General features: G+C 42.4%; 1 protein-coding gene across 13 annotated transcripts in view; it reads right to left on the bottom strand.

Annotated features, from left to right (window-relative positions):
- Positions 1 to 18,592, bottom strand: part of FRMD4A (FERM domain containing 4A) — a 672,294-nt gene that overhangs the window by 102,069 nt on the left and 551,633 nt on the right. For all 13 annotated transcript variants that reach the window (XM_032244155.1, XM_032244153.1, XM_032244154.1 and 10 more), the window contains 3 exons: positions 17,676 to 17,732; positions 16,740 to 16,762; positions 2,062 to 2,145 (listed from right to left, as the gene is read on the bottom strand). In XM_032244155.1, coding sequence (XP_032100046.1) covers positions 2,062 to 2,145; positions 16,740 to 16,762; positions 17,676 to 17,732 — 164 coding nt within the window. The remainder of the gene's footprint in view (positions 1 to 2,061; positions 2,146 to 16,739; positions 16,763 to 17,675; positions 17,733 to 18,592) is intronic.

Here is an 18,592-nt window from a genome sequence, read left to right as displayed (position 1 = left end):
CCTGCACCAAGCATGCCCCACCCCAGCCAAAGGAATCTCTGAAAGCCACCTGAATCAATGAACAACTAGTTTGCTGTCTGGAAAGTGTCCAGACAAGATGAAATGCTCATAATCCTTATATTTCAGAAACTGTCATCAAAAGCACTTACACAAGTCACATGTTGTAGTTTATTAGGATCAGCCTGGTCTGTGCTTTTTGTTTTGCTTTTAAATAAAAACAGTTGCAGCCATGCTTTTAAATAAAAGCATTACAGGCTCATGCCTGTAATCCCAGCACTCTGGGAGGCTGAGGTAGGCGGATCATGAGGTCAAGAGATCAAGACCATCCTGGCCAACATGGTGAAACCCCATCTCTACTAAAAAAAAAAGTGCAAAAAATTAGCTGGATATGGTGGTGTGCACCTGTAGTCCCAGCTGCTCGGTAGGCTGAGGCGGGAGAATCATTTTAACCAGGGAGGCAGAGGTTGCAGTCAGCCGAGATTGAACTACCGCACTCCAGTCTGGGTGACAGAGTGAGACTCTGTCTCAAAACAAAACAAAACAAAAAAGCAGTTGCAATGATTTCTGTTAGGGAATCAGGAAAGGAACGTCAGAGAAGCAGTTTCAGAGTTATCGAAGGGCAGTCGTCAGGGCTTACGAGGCCAGCGAGATTGCAAAACTTTATCAAGGAATGCAAGCCCTGCCCAACTGTGGCCCAAACCACAATCTGGGAACCTTTCAAATGCCTGCATCATTCAGAATCAGTCATTTAGGGGCTGACAGATGAGCTTTGGCATAATGTTACATTGTGTCTAAATCAGAAGACATGAAACATTGAGGGAAAATAAAAAAAATCAATCTCTCTCTTCTGCAAAGAATACCCTGGTTCTCTCACGTCTCAGAACCTCACACATCCTGTCAACAAATGACAGGTGTTCCAAAATGAAACTCTAGCAGCAGTTTCATGATGAAAGCCTCTCAAAGGCAGCGAAACTTCCAAAGTGAAAATTTAGAAGGTATTCTTTTTGAAAATTAAAAAAAAAAAAAAAAGAAACAGAAAAGGAGAGGTCTCATGTACAATACTTCATTTAAGTAAATGCAGAAGACGGGCTGGGAGCAGTGACTCATGCCTGTAATCCCAGCACTCTGGGAGGCTGAGGTGGGCAGATCACCTGAGGTCAGGAGTTCAAGACCAGCCCAACCAACATGGTGAAACCCCATCTCTACTAAAAGTACAAAAATGAGCTGGGTGTGGTGGCGTGCACCTGTAGTCCCAGCTACTCAGGAGGCTGAGGCAGGAGAATGGCTTGAACCTGGGAGGTGGAGGTTCCAGTGAGCCGAGATCACACCACTGCACTCCAGCCTGGGTGACAGAGCGAGATCCATGTCAAAAAAATAAAAATAAATAAACGCAGAAAACGGTTTCGTGGACACATGGTACTTAATACAGCTGTGAGTCCAGACTGGCATGTGGGAGCTGGTGGAGGGAGGGTATGTTCAGTTGTCCTGTGTTGAGAAATGCTGAGTGTATGATAAAATATATTGTTTGCTGAGAAGAATGATGGCAAGGAAAACCTAGCCACCCCCGCCAGGTGGAAAACTACTTGGGGCACTCTAAAGTAGGAAGACAGTATATGTATATCATACACTGGTTAAAACAATTCTTCAGGCACGGGATATGTGACCCTGCCCCTGTGGCTCCCTCCTGGAGAATACTTTCTAGTTGGTCCTTGATCAGTGGTAAGCGGACACCAGCTACCTGCTTAGTTTATCTTGGTTCTGTGAGAAAACACAGAACCCCTGCTTGTTAATAATCATCACCTGTTCTGAGAGAATAAACACATGGGTCAGAGTCTGCTTGAGGCCCTCAGCCTGAAATACTGTCAGCCCCCTGAGGCTCTCAGCTGGGAAGCCTGCTGGCCCCCGGATAGTCCCACTTTGCTGTTCTATCTGGGTGTCTGCTTCCCAATTCCTTCAGTGATGTCTGGGTGGGGGACTCTACAGCCGAGCTGGTCTGGGTAGTCTGTGTCCCCTTACACCCCAGGAAGGGCTCGCTCCTGGGGAAGACTCCAGGGGTCTTACCAGTAGGCCAGGGAAGGGTGCTCCTTCAGGGCTTGGGTGGGCAGGGCTGGCAGCTTCTTCAAGTCACTCCTCACGACTTCATTGCTGAAAGAGAGAATGCCCAGAAATGCGCTCACCCGCTGAGAAAATAATCGCACTCTCTGATCCCACTTGGGCCGGCTGCCTTGTCTGAGAGACCCCACATCTGCTTCCCTTTTAATAAAAAGTAGTGGGAAGAGGGAGTGCTCTCTTATTTATTTGCTTAATACAGATGTAAATGAAGGCAGAACACACCAAGACCAGTAACCGCCTTTCACGGAGCAGAAAGCTGGCAAAGCACCCCCAGATGGCCAGGGGTGTCTTCCCAAACACTTCTTTCTCAGAGGGGCACAGAGTGAATGCCTCTGAGCATCCCTCGGCAGGAATTTGGGGAGAAGGGTCCCCGGGGTCCCCCAGGGCAGAATCCTAGGAAAAGTTCTCCAGGACCCTGCTGTTAGGCTCACAGAGCTCCAAGAATGGAAAATGGACTGCTGTCTCCTTAAGAGTATTTGCTCTGCTAATATACAAGGCTGGTTTTCATGGCTTATGTTGACCACGTGCTCGTAACTGTTTTCTGAAATACGACAAATAAATACTGATGGAGTTTCCTTTATCTGAAATGCTTGGGAGAAAAAGTGTTTCAGATTCCAGATTTTTTCAGATTTTTGAATATTTGCATTTACATACTTACTGGTTGAGCACCACAAAACCTGAACATCTGAAATCCGAGGTGCTCCAATGAGCATTTCCTTTGAGCGTCATGTCGTCACTCAAAACGTTCCAAAGTTTGGAGCATTTTCGATTTCAGATTTTCAGATGAGGGAGACTCAATTTGTAACTTTTGCTTTTGACAAGGCTCAGAAACTACTTAGAAAGTGTGACCTGCGTCATCTGGAATAGGCTGAGCATCCCATATCCAAAAATCCCAGCTCAGAAATGTTCAAAAATCTGAAATTTTGTGAGTGCCAACATGACACTCAAAGGCAACGCTTACTGGAGCACTTTGGATGGTGGATTTTCAGATTTGGGGATGCTCAACCAGTCGGTATATAATGCAACTATTCCAAAATCCGAAGGAAATCTGAAACACTTCTGCTCCCAAGCATTTGGGATGAGGGAGACTCAACCTGTACCATTAGGTGGTTTTATCCATCTGGTCCTGAAACCAGAAATTCTTTTCCCATAGACTCACAGATGCTTAGGTTTGGAGGATGCTTTAAACTTGCCTCGTTTAGCCAGCCTTCTTCAGGTGCCTGACTCCTCCCTAGACACTCAGCAGGTCCGCATCCCCTCTGGGCTGGACCACCTGTGGTGTCTGCAGCCACCCACTATCTCCGGAGCGACCAGCGGCAGCCACTTTGGGATGCTTCTGACACTGAAAGAGCGTTTCCCTATCCTGGTCCACCCAAGAGCCTCAGCCGGGTTTGCAAAGGCGCATGTAGGAGGGCTCTGCCTTCAATCTGCAGTTCTGACTTGGGCTACATTAGCAGCTTCAAGGTTGCTTATACTAATGAAGGCAAGTACTGGCCAAGACCCTGGGCAGTGCCATCTAAAAAGCAATGAAACAGGAACTCAGGGTATAAATCCAAAGGAAGGCAGGAATCCCGCAGCCACAGAGGGGAATTCCTGAGGTGCTGGACGGTGGATACTCCAACACCCGTGCTGCTAACTGGAGGGTGTGTCGTTCCCTGTGTCCCCGGCAAGAAACACGGCCAAGGGCAGTGCAACCAGCAGTGTCACCATTGGACGCCTGGTACCACTGGGCAAAACCACACCAATACAAGAACACATTAGTTCTCTATGTGTGTTGATAAAGAAAACATATAGGTTACGTGACATTAGAGCACTCCCAGAAAAAGCATTTTTCCGGTGCTCTAAGAAAGAATGAGGCCAGGCGTGGTGGCTCATGCCTTTAATCCCAGCATTTTGGGAGGCCAAGGTGGGAGGATCACTTCAGTCCGGGTGTTCAAGATCAGCTTTGGCAGCATAGTGAGACCCTATCTCTACAAAAAATATAAAAATTAGCCATGCATAGTGATGCATGCCTGCAGTCCTAGTTACCCAGGAGGATAGCTTGCGTCTGAGAGGCTGAATTTGCAGTAAGCTGTGAGCGCACCGCTGCACTCCAGCCTGGGTGACAAAGGGAGACCCTGTCAAGAAAGAAAAGAAAATAGAAAAGGAAAGGAAAAAATGGGAAAGTGAAAGAAAAAGGAAAGAAGAGGAAAAGAAAGAAAGAAGGAAAGAAAGAGCGAGAAAGGGAAGGAGGGAGAGAGAGAAAGAGAAAAGGAAATGAAGGAAGAGGAGAGAAGGAAAGAGAGAAAGAAAAGGAAAAAGGAAGGAAAGAAAGGGAGAGAAAGAGAGCAAGAGAGGGAGAGAAGGAAGGCTAGAAAGACAGAAAGAAAAGAAAATGAAAGAAAAGAAAAAAAATGAAGGAAGGAAGTAAAAAATGTCATGACTACTGGTGTTGGTGAATCCTGGCTTTAAATGACCAACCAGAGGGAAAAGCTCAGCGTGTAACTGCTTGAAGCAATCCATCCAAGTACTTGAACTGTTAGACTCTAAGCGAGGCAAGGACAGATCAATTGATAATCAATCAGCTGAAGGTGTTGATGAAGCCCCTGCTATTACATGGAAAGAATTGTAGGGGATGCAAAAAATGATGAGATACGGTCTAACCAGCAGGTACCCGCGATTTAGCTGGGAAGGCGAGAGGAGCGCCTACAAAGCTCACCGACAACGGGGTGATGTGTGATCATGTCAATCCAAACAACAGGAAAGCTCAGAGGAAATAACGGTCCCCTGGGGCTCTGGGGTAAGACTGGCTTTAGGGGAGGCTGTGCATGAAGAATAGCATAAGAACATCACTTTTCTCCTGAGTGGAGCACAGACAGACATGGGGCCACATGAACTGCAGAATCCATCAGTCAGTGGAATGTCAGGGGCAATACGCTGGAAAGGGCAGGGCGGGCACAGAATGGTGAAAGTTTAATGCCAGGCTCAGAGGGTTTAACCTCTCCTGGGCTTGATCCAGGAGGCAGATGCCAGGACAGCCCCTGGTGGCTTTCAAACGGGTCAACTCCTAGTGTTCAGGAAGATTCCATTCCAATCCCAAGTATAATTGGTAATTTTTACTCACATGCTATAAAGGCATAGTTTCAGCAAATATTCAATTCACTGAACACATGAGGGTCCACTATGATGAATTTCCAGAGCTTCTCTCCCTGCCTCACGGTAAGTTCCCTGAGAAAAGGGATTTGATTTATTGGTTCATCAGCACGCAGAGTGCTGGCTTCCACGTAAAAGGCACTGTTCTCAGATCAACTTACTGGATGAAACCATGAGAAAGGCAATTAGTGGCTCCCTGAAGGAGCTGAAACTTGAGTGCGGGTTTACTCACACCCATCACATCTAAAGTGTATTTGGGGAAGGAAGGAACTCCAGGAGGAAGGGATCGTTTTACCCACCAAACCCTTGCTTGTTGGCAAACAAGTTTCCCGGGTGACAGCCACAAGTTTGATTTCCTCGCTGAAGCCTGCCGTGGGTTCTCTAGTTCTGCTCCAGGGCAGGGTTACACAAAAAAATATAACAAGAAATCACCAAGGCATGAAGCCCGGCCAGATCCATTATATTCTGGAAGGGATCCATGACCCTTCATCCTTCCCCGAGGACAAATCTGTAGAAATGTTGTTTGCTTTTCTGCTGTTTATAAACATCTGCAATAACTTAGAGGTGTCCAGTCCTGTCAATCCGGCCAAACTCAGTGGCTAAAAATCAGAAAGCTGCCCCAATGGGAAACATGGTCACTCTACCCCAGAGACTTGCAATGCTGTGGCCTAACGAATGTTCTAGAAGTTCACAGCTTCCTTCCTCAATGTCTTCCACGTCAATGTATTCCTCAGAGTTCATGGCATGTGATAAATGCCAACGTGTAAAAAACTTTAAAACAGTTCATTATGGCTGCCTTCCATTTTTGGAAAAAGGCAAAAAAAGGGCTGGATGTGGTTGGCTCATGCTTGTAATCCCGGTACTTTGGGAGGCCGGGGTGGGAGGATCGCTTGAGTCCAGGAGTTTGAGACCAGCCTGGGCAACATAGTGAGACTCCATCTCTACAAAAATAAAAATTAAAAAAATTAGCCAGGTGTACAACAAATTGCTGTTGTAGTCCCAGCTATCGGGAGGCCGAAGTGGGAGGATCGCTTGAGCCCAGGAGTTTGACCTCACAGTTTGCTATGATCATGCTACTGTTCTCCAGCCTGGGCAACAGAGGGAGACCCTGTCTCAAAAACAAAAAGAAAATTAAAGAAAAAGAAAAGTGGAAAAACCTAATCTCGGAGAGCCGCTAAATTGAGAATAACATTCAAGTCTTCTTATCTTGAATACTAAGCAGCTTTTATTAAAAACTCTCAGGCAGTTATTCATGTTTCCAGCATAAAAATGGTAGGTCAGTGCTGTACTGGTCTTTGATTTAGTGGGGATTTTTTTGAGCTGATGTGCCTGTCTTCTACAGCCTATACTCCTCATAAAACAAGGGAAGTTACAATGATCTACTGGGGAAAAACAAAGATTTCTAGCAATATGTCAAATAGAGAATTTGCCACAGTGAACAGCAACACATTGAAGCAAGACACCACAAAGTGAAGAAAGCAAAAATTAAACCTGAGAGAGAAGGACGAGCAGAAATCCACAATGTGTTTGCTTTTCTTTAAAAAACTTGGAAATAACTTTTTCAAGAAAGTCCCCTTGGGTCAGATGAGATGTATGTGATTTGTGAGAGAGACTTGGGGAAAATAGAATATGCTTAGTGTGAAAGAATTCTTCCTAAAACCAGTCGTTTCTTTTCTTTTTTGAGATGGAGTCTTGCTCTGTCACCAGGCTGGAATGCAGTGGTGCAATTTCAGCTCACTGCAACCTCTGCCTCTCGGTTCAAGCGATTCCCCTGCCTCATCCTCCCAAATAGCTGGGACTACAGGTGCATGCCACCAGGCCCAGCTAATTTTTTGTATGTTTAGTAGAGATGAGGTTTCACCATATTAGCCAGGCTGGTCTCGAACTCCTGACCTCAGGTGATCTGCCTGCCTCGGCCTCCCAAAGTGCTGGGATTACAGGAGTGAGGCACTGCGCCAGGCCCAACCAGTTGTTTCTATCTGCACTGGTACGAAAACAGCAGAACTCAAAACCCTGCATGTTATACTAGCATAACAGAAAGGAACAAACCGAAACTCAGAAACAGCAATATAATGCTAGCATCGGCCTAACTCCTCCATATTTTATGAGTAGATAATGAAGGTCCAGTTCTCTGGGGTGGGATATTTCATAAGTAGAGTATTGCAGGTCCTTAAGCCATTATCACAATTCCAAAATTCAAGAAGCTCTAAGAAACATTTCTGAGTCCATTTGGCTCAGAATCTTTCTGCACAAGGCAAGGATGGACCTTTCTATCTGCGCCCACTTGGTGGGCACCTCCATGTTTTATGCGGGGGGTGCTAATGTCTTTAATTCCAGGTGCTGCCCTAGGCCCTGCCCAGGGTGTGGTGCAAGCCCTGAATTACCTGCCTAAAACCTGCCAAGCTCTGAATCCATGAACACTGAGAACCTAAATTTCTAGATATGCGTACGTGACTCTGCATTCCTTTATGCAATCATACAATGGATCTCGAAAACCGAGACAGATGAATGAGGGAAGTTACAGATTTTTATTCTTTGCTGATCTTTAAGAAATCAGGCAGGAAACAATCTTCTTTCATTTCCCTTTCCTTCCTTCCTCCTCCTGTTGGTAAACCAAGGTGAAGTTGGAGTTACAACAAAGAAAATAGAGCACCTGCCTATCTCTGCCCCATCACGTGCTTTCTTCCCCAGGTGTGCAGGAAAGGCTCCATGAAGCGATGGCTCCAGCAGAATTGCAGGGGTTGTCCACCATTGGTTTGGACCCTATCTGTCTGAGAAACTTCTCCTGCCACAGTTTGCAGACAAAGGGAACCACCTGGAGGCCCCAGGAGCTTTTCCCAGCATGGGATTCTGAATTCCGCGCATGTATCACAGATACATCACATGAATTTACCAAGTGGGGAGGCAACATGGCAAACACATTTATGAATTATGTGCCTTTCTATTTTTTTTTTCTTTTTTTGAGACAGGGTCTTGCTTTGTTGCCCAGGCTGGAGTACAGTTTTGAGATCACGGCTCCCTGCAGCCTCAGTCTCCCAGGCTCAAGCGAACCACCTGCCTTAACCTCCAAGCAGCTGGGACTACAGGTGCTTATTGCCGTACCTTGCTAATTTTTAAATTTTTTGTAGAGATGAGGTCTCACTATGTTGCCTAGGCTGGTCTTGAACTCCTGGGCTCAAGCAATTCTACTGCCTAGGCTTTCCAAAGTGCTGGGACTATAGGCATGAGCCACTGTGCCTGGCAGTGCCTTTCTTTCTGATGCTAATTGTTAAGTTATATAAGTAAAGATTTCTTCCTTGATTAGTGAGTCTGCTTTTCTTGGGTGAAAGGAAAGTTTTGTGAATTTCTAATTTAGGTTAGATATAAATGTGTAAAATTAAAAACAAGATTAAAAAATTCAGGCCGGGTGTAGTTGCTCATGTCTGTAATCCCAGCACTTTGGGAGGCTGAGGAGGGTAGTTCACAAGATCAAGAGGTCAAGACCATCCCGGTCAACATGGTGAAACCCTGTCTCTACTAAAAATACAAAAATTAGCTGGGCATGGTGGCACACACCTGTAATCCCAGCTACTCAGGAGGCTGAGGCAGAGGAATTGCTTGAACCCAGGAAGCGGAGGTTGCAGTGAGCAGAGATCGTGCCACTGCACTCCTGCCTGGTGACAGAGTGAGACTCTGTCTCAAAAAAAAAAAATTGTTTCATAAGTCTACAATTTCAGGCACACAATTTTATTCAAAAACCCCAAGAAGAAATGATTAATTTTCTATATTTCTCAGTATCACCCTTTAGTTTGGAAATCTCCACTCGGAAAAACTGATACAGTGCCGTAGTCATGAAACTTTTTGCTGTTCACAGGTATAACTCAAAATATGATATTTTAATATGTTAAATAAATGCTTAACAAAAGAAGTAAGCTGTCATCATACAAAAACTTCCTCCTTACTTGGCTTCTAAGCAATTTGCATAGGATGTGAAGAATACCATCCTGCAAAAACACACCAAAAGACAAAAAAAAAAAAAAAACCCTATCCCTAGCCAAATACTTTTTTATGCTTTGAAAATGTGAATTACATACTTGAAAGCTCAGTGAAATGGACTTTTGTGCACAAAACAAAGCTTTCTGTGACAATTTATAACTTTTACACTTAACCATTTAGCTCCAAATTTTTACAGATTCTGTTTCTTTCAAAAGCTCTTGCTAGTGTGAAAGTTTCCAGCTGCTCTTCAATTACTCATGGCCCATAAAGCCATTTTTAAATCATGGGAAAACACCACACACAATTCTTGTGTGTGTGTGTGTGTGTGTGTGTGTGTGTACAATAGTATATAGGAATCATATTAATTTTAATTCTTCCCACAAAAATTATTCTTTGGGCTGATTAGTGTGTTTCAAATTTGACAGATAAACGTTTTTTTTTTTCTAGGACATTTCCAATAGAGAAATTTGCAAGTTTAAATAGATATTAAAGATACTGTTAAGTTACATCAGTTATATACATAAGTTTGAAATGTTAATCATTTCAAACATAACTGAGTATTTTTTCACTAATTATCTAAAAGTCTCAGCAAATCTATTTCTCGTAGCAGCTGTTTTCTTTCAAGTGGCCAATTAAAAAATTGCAGGGAAATATGCCCCAAATGTTCTAATAACGATCTGAAACTGAGCTTGCTTAGAGCTGTAGCAGTAAAACCACTTATGTAAGTGCAAGGAAATGATACTGGTATATTAGGAATTGTGATTTACAGACTGCTGCTTTAGATTAATCAAGTTCTCCATGTTGTAGCTGGCAAGAAAATAACTTTGTCATCTTTTAAAGATTGCAATAGATATAAATGTTTATATTACTTTAAAAAAGAAGTCATTTAAAAGAAAGCTAGTTCTTCGTGTTCTTTCCTGTTGATCATCTAAAGCTTTTCCTTTAGCCCATGACTTCCTATAAGTCATCCTCTAGCCTGGCAAAAAAGACTTGCAATCCTGGAATTTTCAGATAACAGTAAGTTTAGCTGAGTTTATATTAATTCACAAATGGCTCTTTGTAAAGTCAGAACAGATTTCAAAGAGAAAAAGAAAAAAATCAAGAAGGTACTTTTTTTTTTTTTTTTGGTGATAAAATTTTTTTTCCCTCCACACTAGTGAGCACACCATCCCATGATTTATAGAAGATAAAATACTAAAAGGTCTTCACATGTTTGCCTCTAACTGCTCTCCTGGGCACCTAATAATATGTGGTTTGTGGAAGTTAATGGGAATTTTTCAGCAGAAATAAACACTCCAACTCCTCTCCTAAAATGGAGGTGAAAATCAATTTTCCCTGTTAATGAGGGACTGCTATCTGTTTCTATTGATTAGGTGATGAATTGTTTCATTTCTAAAAGCAAGCTGTTTTTCAGTTTTTGTTTTAAGGAAACAGAATGAGTTAACTTGCAGATTCACACCACAGGCATACACCAAGATTTCTTAGCCACCACACACTAAGCTCTGATAAGCTGATATTCTCTCACTTGGACAGGCATTTCTTCTGGAACAGATGTCGTATAAACTGACCCCCAAGTCTTCAATCACAACATGAGTTCTTTTCCTTTGGTGACTGTGTTTATTTGGAATAGCAAGCCTGAGACACAGGGTGCCGCCCATTGCCTCTTAAGCATGCGATGGACTCTGCTGAACAGAGTCCGCCAGGTAAGCAAAATGTGGCCCAAGAATCTTTACATGGAATTTCCTTACTGTCTGTCTTTTTTAGGTGGCATTTGCTTTCTGGTCCTAATAAATTTCATGCTGGGAGAATCCTGTTTTAGTGATTAGCATCAGTATATCCAGTCCTCGGAAACAAAGGTATTTCCAGATCCCAGAAGATGGTCCAGAGTAACAAAGCTTTACCGATCTGGTTTCAATAAATCTTGTGGGCAAAAAATTCTATAGAGCAGATTTTTTTTACTTGTGTCTGTTAATGTATGGACGATTCTTTCAAAGATAGTGTGATTTTGGCATTTATGATTTGCATTGTTTAGCACAAAACATTTTTAAAATGTTTCAATGTTGTAAAATGCTAAATATTGTTTTTTATTTTATTTTTTGAGACTGGGTCTCACTCTGTTACCCAGGCTGGAGTGCAGTGAGGCAGTCTCGGCTCACTGCAGCCTCTGCCTCCCGGGATCATCCGGTCCTCCTGCCTCAGCCTCCCAAGTAGCTGGGAATGCAGGAACACACCACCATGCCTGGCTAATTGTTTTTGTATTTTTAGTGGAGGCGGAGTTTTGCCATGTGGCTCTGGCTGGCTTGAACTCCTGGGCTCAAGCAATCCGTCTGCCTCAACCACCCAAAGTGCTGGGATTATAGGCATGAGCCTCCATGCATTGCTTAAAGTTGTTATTTTAAGAAAATCTGTGGCACATTTTTAGAAAGATCAGAAGGGCTGACAGAGTTGAAGTGATTCTCAAAATCAGGGTAAGGAGATTGACTAATAAGGTTTTCGGTTAAGGTCTCGTTAGAGAAAAAGACCAAAAGAGCAGGTTTTTGTATGTAGTACCTCCCTTATGTTAAAGTAAATTAGAATGTAACTAGAAAATGTGGATGTCCTATCAGTCCATTAAATGAGGTATTCTCTGCACTGACCTTTTTAAGGAAGAGAATATTAGTTTTTCTACCATAACCCGAGTTGAAAAAAGTTTTGAAATAGAAAACATCAGTGCTCCATTCTCAAAGTCCTGCAGTGTTTATGATGAATAAAGTATGTATGAATCATAGATAATGTCTGTTAGTTGACCAATGGTCAACAGCGATTATCGAGAGAGAATGTTTTGTTTTTAAACTGCATCAGCTCTTGTCTTCCAAATATTTGGTCCACAGCTGCCTTTGTTAACAGCTTGGAGGCTTCTGAATTGTTTTTAAACAGAAATGCCAACTCTACTGACTTCCTGATTGTCGACAGACATGAGGTTCTTTGTTTTACATGTATATACATCAGGAAATGAAATGAGATTACTACATGCTGTGCTAAGGAAAACAATAAAAGTGAAAAAATGTTATTTTTAGATAAGACTATTTCCTAAACCTTTAGAGGTATCATAAAAATTTGTCCACCATGTGGTAGAATATGAACATGTGTGGCCCGTATCTCTTCCTATGGCGGAAAATACTAATTATCTATCTACATTACAGTCAGTTTCTCTCACTCAGCACGCTAAACCTGACATTTCAGTGTAAAGTCCACCATGACAAGGAAGTGAGCTATTCTGTTAACGGGAAAGAAAAGAGAGTTGTGTAAGAATAAGCCTTCGGGCATCTGCTGAGCAAAAAAGGGAGCCCAAAAGAAGAAACGGAAGAGCCAGTGAGTTTCATAAGAAAGGCTGGTTACAGTTCAGAGTTGACTTTATATAGTTCTCTTTCTATTAAGGTGTATCAGCACTTTTGACTTCTTTTTTTTTGAGAGTTTTGCTCTTGTCGCCCAGGCTCGAGTGTAATGGTACAATCTCGGCTCACTGCAACCTCCACCTCCCAGGTTCAAGCAACTGTCCTGCCTCAGCCTCCAGAGTAGCTGGGATTATAGGCGTCCACCATCACGCCCAGCTAATTTTTGTATTTTTAGTAGAGATTGGGTTTTACCATGTTGGCCAATGTGGTCTCTAACTCCCAACCTCTGGTGATCCACCACCTTGGTCTCCCAAAGTACTAGGATTACAGGCCTGAGCCACCGTGCCCAGCCCTTGACTTCTCTTTTGTAAAAGTAACCCTCTTTTCTCTTGTACCTCAAGGAAACTGCTCCCATAATTTATGGATTAATACTCATTCCACATAAATGTAATTTGGATACAGTCCCTGAAATGTAGATATCTAGTATAATAGTATCCTGAAGAAAATAGCCTTTTGGGAAGTTATACATTCAGACCTCTCAGGCTATGAAAGAGTTACCTTATCTTTTGTGGTGGCCATTCATTTAAAAGGTTATTGGATCCTCTAGATTTTAGAATATCTTAGATTCAACTCTAGACCCTGTATTATAGCTAGAAAAGCCTTCCCTAGGGTTCTGTGTGCTCTAGGCTGATATTTTATTAATATTATTCAGGAAAACATATCTACAGTATAGAAGTCAAAGCCATTCTTTTAAATACAACTAAGGTTGTATAGTCATACATTTAATAACATAGTGATAGATGCAGGAGGCAAGCAGATGCAGACAAGGAAATCTGCACTGGGTCTTGCCCGGGCGTGCCCGTGAGGGACCGGAGCCCACATGCACACTGGGAGAAGGGGGTGGAGCCACCAGGAATTCGCACCTTATGCAGGGGAGGAGCCTGGCATTCAATCTGTGAGGTGGGATCCTGTTGGCAGAACCCCCGTTTCTTTGCTGAGAGCCTTCTTTTTGCCTAATTGTCCACTCTCTTCACCCTTCAATGAGGTCTGCATGCCTAATTTTTCCTGGTCGTGAGACAAGAACCTGAATTTTAGCTGAACTAAGGAGCAAAAAATCCTGCATCAATAGCAAAAACAACTTTCTATAAAAAACATAAATTTTATATAAATTATATAAGTTATGAGAGTGAGACACCTAAAATGCCTAATGCTTAGCCACTGAAGCGAACGTGGTCAATTTCAATGTGTTGGGTATCTTCCCAGAAGTAGATGGGAAGGAATGTGTAATTACTTCTCTTACTCCAAAAGCTTAGGCCACTCAAGTTTACTAGTTTCTCTGGATCTCTGAAGATGGCTTTACTAGCATGGGCCTGCTACAGAAAAAGGGTATTTATCAGGGACTCACATGTAACAGATCACCCACACTGTCCATGGAGTAAACTGACCTTATGGATAAAGTGTCTGACCTCTCCCCTCTCCTGATAGTGAATTCTCTTCCCAGACAGCTGCCCTTACAAACAAATTGCTGGGTAGCAGTAGCACTTTGACAAATGGAGCAAAACCCGGATCCTTTGATTCTTTGAATTCAGCCAACAAGCTGGCATTCCAAAAGCTCATTAGGGGGCCATGAATTACTGCTGGGGCCAGGCCTACACTTCCTTCTCCCTGGCAAGCCATGTGGCCACATGTTCCCATGATCCGGGGGCCAGATCATGCTATTCCCAGTTGACATTCCATCCTGTCAGGGTACTCTCAAAATAAAAAATATTTACAGCAGAGTTCAGAGCTGGCGAAAGAAATGTGGGGGGAAAATCGTATCTTCAGAGTAAGTAGACTAGACACTGGAATCCATTGGATTTGTGGTTTTTAAGTCATTTTTTTCATGGGACTTCAGAAATCTTTGTAAGTAAATGTGGACTGGCACTTATCAAAACCTCAAATTCCAAGGCCAAATGAACGTCATAAAACAGTAACAAAGAAAAATTGTAACAAGGATTTAGTTTCTATAACCTGAAAACATATGTTCTGCAAATGCACTAAATGGTTACTGGCCACCTACAAAGTTCAAGGTCTGCAGCCAAGGCTAGTTATAGTCATTGTCTATTTAAAAATTGACTGCCACTGCTTTGTACCAAAAACTTGGAAAACTTAAATAAAAGGGGCCTAGAAGTCTTTTTATACAAATATTCGAACAGAGCTTGAAGAGATGGGATTTGAGATTAGAATCAGCAAACTACAGCCCCCTGGACAAATCCAGTCCTCTGCTTGCTTATGTATTACCTATGAACTAAGGATGACTTTTACATTTTTAACCAATTAGAAAAAGAAATCAAGGCTGGGTGCAGTGGCTCACACCTGTAATCCCAGCACTTTGGGAGGCCAAGGCGGGCAGATCATGAGGTCAAGAGATCAAGACCATCCTGGCCAACATAGTAAAACCCCATCTCTACTAAAATACAAAAATTAGCTGGGCGTGGTGGCATGTGCCTGTAGTCCCAGCTACTTGGGAGGCTGAGGCAGGAGAATTGCTTGAACCCAGGAGGCGGAGGCTGCAGTGAGCCCAGATCGTGCCACTGTACTCCAGCCTGGTGCCTGGCAACAGAGCAAGACTCTGTCTCAAAAAAAAAAAAGAAATCAAAAGAACAGTATCTGGTGATACATGAACATTTGTATGAAATTCAAATTTCTGTATCCATAAATAAAGTTTTATTGGAATGCTGTCAGGCTCATTCATTTACTTATCCTATGGGGCTGCTTTTGCACTGAGGAAGAGTTGTATAATTGCAACAGAGATTGTACTGCATGCAAAACTCAACATATTCACAGTCTGGCTCTTAACAAAAAAAGCTTGCTGATCCTTGTTTTAGACTATAAAATAAGTATTTGCTTTTGCCGAAATGTCTACTAAGAACAGTCAACATAGTGAAACCCCATCTCTACAAAAAAATAACTAGCCCAGTACAGTGACTCATGCCTGTAGTCCCACCTAATCGGGAGGCTGATGCAGGAGGATCACTTGAGCCCAGCAGTTGGAGGTTACAGTGAGTCATGATTACATCACTGTACCCCAGACTGGGTAAAAGAAGGAGACTGTCTCTGAAAAAATTTAAATAATAATAATAATAAAAAGAAAGCCTGAGAAATGTACAAGGAGAGCAAGAAGAAAGCAGTTGAGACCTGAAAATCCAGTGACAAAGACAGCCAAGTACAGGTGGCCACAAACAGAAGTAGTTTTTGCTGTATTTACAGATGAAATCCCTCAAAGCATGGGGAAACACACAGGTTCTTAGATGGAGTAGAGACATGATTTGTGTTTCCTTTTACCACTAATTTGCTAATTTCCTGTTGATGGGCCAGAACCTTATGCCTTGATGCTTTCCTTTCCTGTTCACGTAGTTCACTCTTTTTGTCTCTAAACCTTGATCAAACAGAATCCCAGGAATAATATCTGTCTTTGAGCAGACAGTCCTGCTAGTGGCTGGCTACACCCTCTGCTCTGTGCAGGATCTGGTGATGATCACGAGAGATTTCAGGACAATTTCAGCGATCAACACACGGTGAAGAATGAAATAGATAACAAGTTTGCAGTTTTACAGGGTTATTAACACCATTTACAGATTCCCAGTAGTTGTCTGCTTATATTTTCTCCAACACAATATTCTAAGACAGAAGGAAAGTAGAGGTGGGATGCTTTTATGTTGTAATACTTTCATGAATGAAATTTCCCTGTAAGACATTTTGTCCCTTGAGGGGCAGGGACTACATTGAGAGAAAAAAAGACGTCCACATACTTGTTAAAACTGTTGGGTTAGCTGCAACCATAGTCATGCCACAGTGGTGATTCAAGCCTCCACGAGACATTTGAGTAGCCTGTCCAACCTCAGGACAATGGGCGTGTGACAGGGCCCGAATGTCAGCTTTCCAGCAATTTCTGGGCTTTGCATGTAGTGGAGAATATCTCCCTTGCTATTACTGTGTTTTCTCTGCCTGTTCTATCTGTTTCAGTTGGCAAGTTGAGTGTTAGATCTCATTATTAACATGTAACATTAATAAACTGTCCACCTAAAAAGGACACGGTGAATAGTTTCTTTTAATAAGAGAAGCAAGGGCTTACATTTTAAACCAGAAAAAAAATAGTAAACTCACCTAGAAAAATCTCCCTTTGCCTCCTGTAGAAGAGAAAATTCAACATCAGCAGAACACACTAAGCCAGTGTTAGATGCTTTAAAGTACATTCTATAATCATGACAGTTTCTCTATTGAATGAGTTCAGCTTCCTACCGTCCTATTTGCTGCAGAATACAATTAAAATGGAATGTATACCTTTGCCATTTGAATATGAGACATGAAATTAAACTCTAGAAAGTTGTATACAAAGACAGTGATTCATAACAAAATGCACATTTCCACCTCTAAGCCTGGGTATAACATATTCTAGTTTAAACATTCTAAATATGAACATGTCTCTGGATAGAACTGTTCATTTCTAGGGTTGCGTTTTGTTTTGGTTTGTATTTTATGCTAGTTCCAAATTATACTGAAGACTCTGGAGGTAGGGACCAGGGAAACTTTAGCAAATCCAGGACAATGCCTTGAACATAGTAGTTGCTCAATAAATACTTGTTAAAGGACTAAAGAAGTGACATCATTTTAACTGATCGTGTCATTATTAAGCTAATACTCTGCAACATATATATTTTTTTCAAAACCTAAAGAGCTTTTCCTTGTCTTTCAAGGGGGCAGAATATGATTTTTTGGCAACTAACTGTATTCACTTGGCTTTCTCCAGCGTGGCAGTACCAAAGAAAATGGGGTCAGTATATGATCTGTTTCTCCCAGGCTCAGGTTAAACACACAACTTTGCTTTACAGGGATTTGCTGTCTTAACATTTTGAAACACTATGAACCCCTGTTTATTGCTATGGTATCCACCGGTGTCTCTATTGCTCTTTGTAGCTTGTGGCTAAAAAAAGATAAGATGACAAGTAGTGAGTGGATACGGCTGCTGGCCACGCCCTGTAAGTCTTCTTTCTTTTCTTCTACATATGGCGCTGGGACATGAAGAGGAGGAGAACAACTTACCTGTAAAATATAGGAAGCTAATTCAAACACCACTTCACTGTCAACGTCAATGAGCTCCTGAAAGGAAAAAGCAGCAAAGGAAGAGAGGTTTGGTATTGAACAACCACTTTTTTCTTCTTTTAAAATGACAGCTCTTCTTTGGGTAGATAACTCAAGCCCAGGAGTTTGAGACCAGCCTGGGCAACATAATGAGATTCCGTCTCTACAGAAAATGAAAAAATGAGCCAGGCAGGGTGGTGTACACCTGTAGACACAGCTGTTTTGGAGGCTGAGGTGGGAGGATCTCTTGGCTTCAGAGGTCGAGGTTGTAGTGAGCTGCGATAGCACCAATGCACTGCAGCTTGGGTAATGGGGCGAGACCTGGGCTCAAAAAAAAAAAAAAAGCCTCCTTTTCTGAGGAATTTCTCAGAATCTCCAATACTCACAGCACATCTTGAGTCTCTGTAACCTTATTCAGTCCTAAACGCTCCCCACATCCTCTTTACTGCTCTGAGCTGGGAGGGACTAGCAGACCTGGGTCTGCACAGTTATCTCAAATGCCTCATCTTTAAGTCTTCCAAGAAATTAAGAGGTGGACTAGGCCCCACCATTTTACAGACCTGTTTGTTCGTGTTGTTAATCACGGGACTAGGAATGCTTGACAACCAAATGCATTTTCTTTATAAAGTAAACTTCAGAACTTTATTGAAAGAAAGGCTTCATTGAAAGGCTTTTTTTGAAAGAAATGTTATAGTGGGATTGTGACTCTTTAAAATTAAATAAAATGTAAAAAAATGGTTTCTCGGTTGTACGAGTCACATTTCTTTCATGTGCTGAGTAGTTCAGTGTCGCTAGTGATACAGAACATTTCTATCGTTGTAGAAAGTTCTCTTGGTCAGCACTGTTACAGAGTGTAAGTTTAAAAATGTTGTCCGGGC

Source organism: Sapajus apella, unplaced genomic scaffold (genome assembly GCF_009761245.1).
Source record: "Sapajus apella isolate SASKATOON/1434 unplaced genomic scaffold, GSC_monkey_1.0 scaffold53, whole genome shotgun sequence".
Taxonomy (NCBI): domain Eukaryota; kingdom Metazoa; phylum Chordata; class Mammalia; order Primates; family Cebidae; genus Sapajus; species Sapajus apella.
Note: the sequence above shows the minus strand (reverse complement) of the source record. Positions and strands in the feature narration are given on the sequence as shown.